We start from the raw sequence: 7,888 nt of genomic DNA, 5'->3' as shown, positions 1-7,888 counted from the left end.
TTTTGGTTAGGCTTCAAGGATAATCAGGTTCTGATATAGTTTCATGAAAGCAAATGCTATAGTCCAGCTGTAAAACTTATAAATGCAGGTCAATAAAGAAGAGCACAGCCAGGCATGGTGGCCATGCCAGTGATCCCAGCTTTCAGGAGGCTGAGGCAGGAGGATCACTGTACGTTAGAGGCCAGTCTGCACTGCAGAGTGAGACTGTCTCAAAAATGGGGGAAAAAAATGAAGTTGTTAATTTAAATAATAATTTCAAGGAGAGAAAAAAATCGGAAGACCTGCTGGCAGGAAAATAAGAGCTGCTCCGTGGCACCGCAGTGGCCAGCAGAGCCACGGTTGCTGCCGCGAGCAGTGTCAGAGCTTACCAGAGTGCGACCCCTACTCCGTGTGGGTTTTTTTTCTATTTTGTTGGGCTAGCTGACGGGTAACTCCTAAAAATGCAGCTTTGCTTATGCAGTCTTCTTTACAAATGAAAATGGCTTTTTAATGTATACATGTGAAGACTACGCAGGAGCAGGGAGCTGCCTGCGCACTCGCTGCCTGCCGAGGTAGGGGTAGTGCAGGTTGGACCTCGCCGGGCAGCCTAGTGACACACCGTCTCACATGCTATAAACAAGTAAATAAATAAGGTTGGGGAAGTGGCGTTGTGGGAAAGCTGGCTCGATTGCTGGGTTGATCCACTTAATCTGTATGTCACTAATAAGTAATATGGGAAGTTCTTTTGTTTTTTCTAGGATTTCAAACTATATGAATTAAAAGAAAAATCGGCTTGGAACTTAGATTATAAGCTCCTTGTGGATGTAACCATTTGTTTTCTTAGGACTACCACCTCATGGTGTAGTCTCTGGCCTGGTACCTCTGAAAAGCCCAGTGAACTAAACGAAAAGAGCCCCCACCCCCAAAGAAGAAGCTTTAGTTTCTAACTGGAATTTCTCATTCATACACATGAGATGGGCTTCTTGTCCCTGCTAGTGTTGCTTTGCATTTGTTTTATTTTCTTATATACTTCATTTGAAAAATACAGAGAAAGATGTGCACAGAAATTGAAATTACTCTTCATTTGTACAATGTTAACAATTTTTCAAGCAACCCCTCCCTCTATCCATCTGTGTACCTAGTGTGTGTATCTCTTTTTTTAATGTAAATCTTGTTAAACCTTTCTACAACTTTTTGATGTTAAAAATGTAGAAGTCTTTCAAGAAAATGATATCTTCCCCTGCTTTTTTTTTAATTTCCTGAGAAAAAGTCCTGGTGCATCTATGTTACTGCAAATATGTACATATGAATATATGTGTGAATATAATGGGATAGTTTCCTTCATAAAATAAAAAAATACATAGGGGCTGGGGAGATGGCTCGGTGGAATAAGCACTTCACTGGCAAGCACAAGGGCCTGAGTTTGATCCCTGGTTCTGCAAAAAAAAATATATACATATACATATACATATATATATGTACATATTTATAATAGATTTATGTACATATTTATAAAAGACTTTTTTTAAACAGGGTCGTATGTAGTTTAAACTGGCCCTGAACTCACTGTGTACACAGGCTGTGCGTAAATTTGCAGCAATCCTCCTGCCTCAGCCTCCCGATTACTGTAACTACAGGCATATGCCATTTTGATTTTTTGTTTTTTTGTTTTATTTTGTTTTTCATGAAACAGTGTCTTATAAAATAGTTCAGGCCTGCCTTGAACTCAGGTCACGCTCCTCCTGTCTCAGCCTCCCGATAGCTGGGATTGATTATAATCATGCATCGCCCTACCCATTAACATACATATCTATCTGTGTATCAGTAGCTTTATACATGAGTATAATACACAGTATAGTATGAGAAGTAGGGAGGCATAAGCAGGAGGAGGAATTGATATGGTTGAGAAAGGGGCAAAGATGATGAGAGATTACTTGACCATTTTGTATAACTGCCCTAAAATAGCACAGTTTTAGGGGGCCGGGAGATAGCTCAGTGGAATAAGTGCTTGCCTGGCAAGTTCAAGGTCCTGAGTTTGATCCCTGGTACCACAAAAAAAAAAAAAAAAAAAAAAAAAGAATAGCACAGTTTTTACTCGTCACGTGCCCTAGGCCCTGGCAGGAGGCCCAGCACTCCTGAAGGAGGAAGGGTATGCCCTGCTGTAGTGTTGTCCCCATGACAGTGCATGAGCACCGGGCCTTCGGTGCTTCAGCTGCTTACCCAGTAGGATGGCTGTGGATGCTTAAGCACTAAGGCTCACCCAGCGGTACAGTGCGGTTAAATATTCTTTGTTACTACAAAGTTTGTGAATTTAACATAGTAGTTCCACAACTAGGAATTTACAAATTACCTTTTTAAACATTACTTATACTGTCAAAGGCTATATATATTATGTGCTTGTCCTTTTTTTCCTCTTGTGTTGATCGTGTAACAGTTGAGTATATTTATCAGGTTATTTCTACCCAGATTTCCTTTAGAAAAAAATGAAGTTTGAGATTGTTTCTGGAAAAAAAAATTCAATTAAATGGCATCAAGGGCTGGTGAGATGGCTCAGTGGTCTAAAGCACCTACTTAGAACAAGCTAAGCTAAGCACAGGGACCGCAGTTCAATCCCCAGCACCACATGCCAGCCAGCCCTGCCCCCTGGTGGGCTGAGCTGGCCACACACGCACACACACAAATAAATAAAATTTAAAAAAAATAAATGGCATGAACCATTTGTCATGGTTGATTATAACAACTACAGTGCCTTCCTCACCTGTGTAACCTCCTAATTCTCAAATAAAAATACAGTAAAAATTCCCAGTTGAACTTTCTGTATTAAAGTACTTTGCTCAGGGGACCGGGGAGATGGCTCAGTGGAATAACCGCTGCCCTGGCAAGTGCGAGGGCCTGAGTTCCATCCCCAGTTCTGCCAAAAAAAAGAAAAAGGAAATAAAATAAAAATAAAAGCTATTTATGCAGCAAGCCTAATTTTTCATATACTAATACAGACAATATCCTGCTTTTGATTTTTTTTTTTTTGTTTTTTTTTTGGTTTTTAGTGTGTGTGCTTATGACCTGCCTCAGACATTTTCTCTCTTTCCTTGTCCCTCAGGAAGCAGCTTTGAGGCGTGAGCAAAAGAAGCTGGAGAAAAAGCAAATGAAAATGAAACAAATCAAAGTGAAAGCCATGTAGCAAAATCCCAGAGTCCAAGTTGATGCCACCTATGAGCTCTGAGTTTGTGGAAAACAAAACGTCTGAGTCCGTCTCATCTTAAGTTTCAGACGCTCTTGGTAAATGGGAAATCCCATTTCATCTTCTGTTCTGCTGTTGATTTGAAGTTTTACAGAGGTTGTAGATACATTGAAAGGGCTCTATTTACATAATTTTCCTCTAGATAGTCAAATTATTTTGATTATTTTATAAAAGTGATATATAAAATATGTGTAGTTTTAAACTATTTTAAATTATAATGAGTCAACAGTGCTTTTAGTACTTTAGTGTTTGAAAAATATGAAATTTATGGATAGATAATTAGGTAGTTGCTTTTTGTTTAAACTAGTCATTTGGAACAGTTATGGCAATTGACTCCTAAACCACGATTCCACAAATAATTACTGGAATTGCACAATAAACATTGCTTGGTGTTTTCTTCTGTGTCTACATTAACCTTGTGCAAAAGTGAAATAGAGAACACTATGTGGTCATGAGGTCGCAGGGAGTCGCAGCGCGTCTGTGTCTCACGGGCGGGCGTGTTGGCGACGACAGCGTTGCAGGAAGTGTGCAGGTGTGAGGCACTGCTGTGTACGGGAAAGCGAGGCCTAGGTAGGAGAGCAGCAGCCTCCTTCTTGCCTCCGGTGTGAGCTAATGACGGTGTGAACGCTGAGTGTTCAGTGGCCATGTGTTCATTTTTCTTGAGCAGCAAATACGCAGGAAAGTGACTGCCTCATTCAGATCGGGAGCTGGGCTCCGGGCCTGTGTGCGGTCCCCTTTTCTCCTTGGCTGCTGCAGCCTTCTGAGTGTCGTGGAGAAGCTGTGTCCTCTGTATTACGGCTGTGTACCTCTGCTTCTGCCTGTTCTACTCTTGAGGCTGGGTGTGGTCTTACAGTGAAATAGCCATGTATATGCATAAATGTAAGTGGTTTTCCTAAACGACCAAGACCTGTTTCTGCCTTTTGAGGATGAAACTCGGGGGAGAGGCCCATCTAACTGCACAAGCATTTGTCTTGTTCAAATCTCTGCATTTTATAAATGCTTCTTACTAAGAAAGCATTTTTTAAATTACTGCTTGTACCAGGTAATCGTTGCTGGTGATTTGAAAGCGGGCTTTTTTTTTTTTTTTTTTTTTTTTTGGCGGAACCAGGGATTGAACTCAGACCCTTGCGCTTGCCAGCGAAGCGCTTATTCTACTGAGCCATCTCCCCAGCGAAAGCGGGCTTTTTAGTGGGTCTGGGGTGGTGGGCTTTTCTTCATTGATGTTTTATGTGCAAGTCTGCTCTGAGGCAGCAACAGTGAGTGGCTGTGAAAACAGCGTGTGCTGCTGAAAACAGCGTATGTGGCTGTGTGGGAACTTTCCACATGGGTTTTCTCTGGGTTAAAACCGAAATATGGAAACTGGGAGAAGCAAATGTAATAATAATTTTTTTAACGGTTCATGAATTTAAGTTATAGTGACAAAAATAACACAAAATTTAATTACTTTAATGGAATGTAATTCTAGAATTAGAGTTGTTTTACAGACCTTTAAAATACATTTTAGAAATCGGAGTTGATATGCTTAGCTCTTTTTTGAGTAATATAAGCTTTCTTGAAGTCCCACACATTTGGACCATGGCAGCTAATTTTGTAATTTAAGCATTCATATGGACACACATTAAACTGATTGACAAAATCTCAGAGTGCCGCCTTGACTTTTGTGGCGTTTCCCCACGAGAGTGTACTCCCTTAGGAAGGTATGGATCATTTAAAGTCACTGCTGAAAGTCTCCTGCAGAGTGTTTTCATATATATGTGCTGTTCTGGTGTACGTTATTACTGGGCTCCTTCCTACTGATCTTGTGCCAGTCAGCTTTCTGTTACTGTGATAAAATAACTGAGATAATTAAAAGGGGGAAGATTGGTTCTGGCTCAGAATTTCAGTGGTTTTCTTCTTGGTTTCTTGGCCCTGTGGCAAGGAAAACATCATTGTGGGGAGCACTTGAGGGACCAAAGCCAGTCACCTCCTGAGGGCAGGACTAAGGAAGTGCGGAGGGCTTGCAGGGCCAGTATCCCCTGGGGTGCCCCAGCAATGGCTCATTCTGCTGTGCCTCACTGCCCAGAGCTTCCTGCCCCTCCCTGCAGAGCCACAGGCTGGTGAGCACACCCTAACACTTTCACTGTCTTTTGGGGACATGTGCAATTCAAACCATGAAGGTTCTCCTGTCAGGTTCAGGTACTGTTGCCTTCCCTGTGAGTGAAAGGACAGAGAGAGGATATTGTTTACTGGAAAAATTGCTACCAAGCTCTGAAATCTCATCTTCACTGCCTGAGCACTTAGCAATGCCAAAGTAAGCAGTGGCCCATAAGACGAAGACCTGGCTTTTAGTTTCAGTAAAATCAATTATTAATATTTTTACTTTGGATAAGTCATTAACTTTGAAATGTTTTATTCATCCTTCTACAGAGTGAGAGTAGTAGTTGTTTCCTTACATACCTCAGAAGTAGTCCAAAACTTAACAGGTAGTATGTATGAAATTGTTTGCAAATTCTGAAGCACTTTACAAAGGTAAGGTATCATCTAGGACTGTTCTCTGAATGGTATAGTTTTTTATTCTCACTTTTCTCTCAACGGAAACCAAGCAGATCCTTGCAGAGTTCTTGGCGCCCTTCTCCCCTGCCCCCCTTTTGAGACAGAGTCTTGCAGTGAAGTTCAGGCTGGCTTTGAACTCACAGGGTACCCCAGACTGGCCTCAAACTCCTGGTGGTCCTCCTCCTAACTTCCTGCATGCTAGGATTACAGGTGTATCTCGATTTCTTTTTTGGTCTACACACACACACACACACACACACACAGAGGAACCAAGAGCTTTTATTCTGAGCTTCATCACACACACTCACACACACACACACACACACACACACACACACACACACACACAGAGGAACCAAGAGCTTTTATTCTGAGCTTCATCTCTAGTCCCTTTAACATTTTGAGAAGGGGCTGGGGAGATTGCTCAGTAGAACAAGCACTTGCCTGGGAAGCGCAAGGTCGTGAGCTTAATCCCCCGTACTGCAAAAAATAAAGTAAAATTTTGAGACAGTATCTCACGAGGTTGCTGAGGCTGGACTGTAACCTGTTTTGCTCCTGTCTCAGCCTCCCAGAGTGCCCAGAATACAGGTGTGCATCATCATGCCTACCTCAGAACTCCTTAACTTTATCTGCAGAAATTGTCAGAGTATTTCCTGAGGAAGGGAATCATTTGTGATTGTTCCTTTAACCATTGAAAATCTGACTCCACGGGGTGGGGGAGATGGCTCAGTAGAATAAGCGCTTCCCTGGCAAGCACAAGGGCCTGAGTTCAATCCCTGGTTCCACCAAAAAAAAAAAAAAAAATCTGACCCCATCAAGTACCAGGTACAGAACACTTTTTTTTGTGGTACTGGGATTGAACCGAAACACTTTCCTTTTGATGAAATTTAGACCAAAGAAAAAGGGATGGATATTCTGATGCCTTCTATTGGTAGGCATTAGTAGTGTGAAGGTTATTCAGAGCCTCGTGCAGGGATCGACTTGGTGTTTGGTCTTTGTTTTGATAAAGGGTCTCAGCACACAGTTCAGGCCAGCCTTGAACACACTATGTAACCCAGGATGGTCCTGAACTTTGGTAATACTCCTGCCTCAGCTTCCCAAGTGCTGGGATTACGGAACTGTAATGCCATGTCTAGCTATCACATAGATTTCTTTTGTGTATTTTTCTTTCCTAGAGCTATGTCACTTAGAAGGTTGTAGTAAAGTTAGAATTGAAGCCAGTTTTCTGTTTCAGGAAAAAGCATTGCAGCTCAGTGTGGGGTGCACGTCTGTAATCGCAACACTCTGGAAGCTGAGACTGGAGGTTTGATGCAGGTTCCAGGCCAGCCAGGGTTACATAGTGAGCTTGACACCAGCCTGAACTACATAATGAGACCCACCCGAGGCAAAACACAAAACAAAAAGACACACCTGGATTTGAAGGCAGAAGCCCAGTGCTTGTTTTGTTTATTTTGTGAAGTGCTGGGAGCCAGAAGTGGTGGCATACCTCTAATCCTTTGTCTATCAGGCTGAGGCAGGGGCATCTAAAGTTTAATAAGCCCACCCTGAGCAATTCAGTGACTTAACAAAGTCATGTTTCAAAATGGGGAGGTGGGGGCTGGTGAGATGGCTCAGTGGTCTAAAGCACCACTTAGAATAAGCTTAGCAAAGCAAAGAGACCATGGTTCAATCCCCAGCACCACATGCCAGCCGGCCCTGCCCCCTGGTGGGCTGAGCTGGCCACACACACACAAATAAATAAATAAATAAATAAAAATCAAAATGGGGAGGTGGGCAGTGGTAGGGACATAGCATAGTTTTGAGGTCTTAGGTTCAGTCTCCACGACCGAAAAAAGATGCAGTAGGGCTGGAAGCCCAGGACCTCATGTGTGTAGGCAGACTACCGTTGAGCTACATCCTGGACCTTCTCACTGTTCTAACAGGTCTGTTTCCTCATCTATATATATGCATTATTCTCTTTCTGCTTCATAAATTAGGTGTTTGGAAGATCATAGTAGATAATGTGTGATGTGCTTTGAGGTAGAAAATGCTTGTAAATTAATCCTGCTCAACTTGTTCACATCAGACATACTTGCCTGTTTAACTTGAGTATTTCTATAACTTCACCTTTCACATGGTTAAGATATATGTTAACTTAAA

At 42.2% G+C, this 7,888-nt stretch overlaps 1 protein-coding gene across 1 annotated transcript in view; it reads left to right on the top strand.

The window, feature by feature from the left end:
- Positions 1–3,614, top strand: part of Ccdc47 (coiled-coil domain containing 47) — a gene marked incomplete at its 5' end in the record, with an annotated part of 23,509 nt that extends 19,895 nt beyond the window's left edge. Inside the window, one exon of the mRNA XM_012514472.2 lies at positions 3,077–3,614. Coding sequence (XP_012369926.1) covers positions 3,077–3,157 — 81 coding nt within the window. The remainder of the gene's footprint in view (positions 1–3,076) is intronic.
- Positions 3,615–7,888: the final 4,274 nt, after the last annotated feature.

Source organism: Octodon degus, unplaced genomic scaffold (genome assembly GCF_000260255.1).
Source record: "Octodon degus isolate 3935 unplaced genomic scaffold, OctDeg1.0 scaffold00033, whole genome shotgun sequence".
NCBI classification, from domain to species: domain Eukaryota; kingdom Metazoa; phylum Chordata; class Mammalia; order Rodentia; family Octodontidae; genus Octodon; species Octodon degus.
The sequence above is the reverse complement of the archived record's forward strand: the minus strand, read 5'-3'. Positions and strand labels throughout refer to the sequence as shown.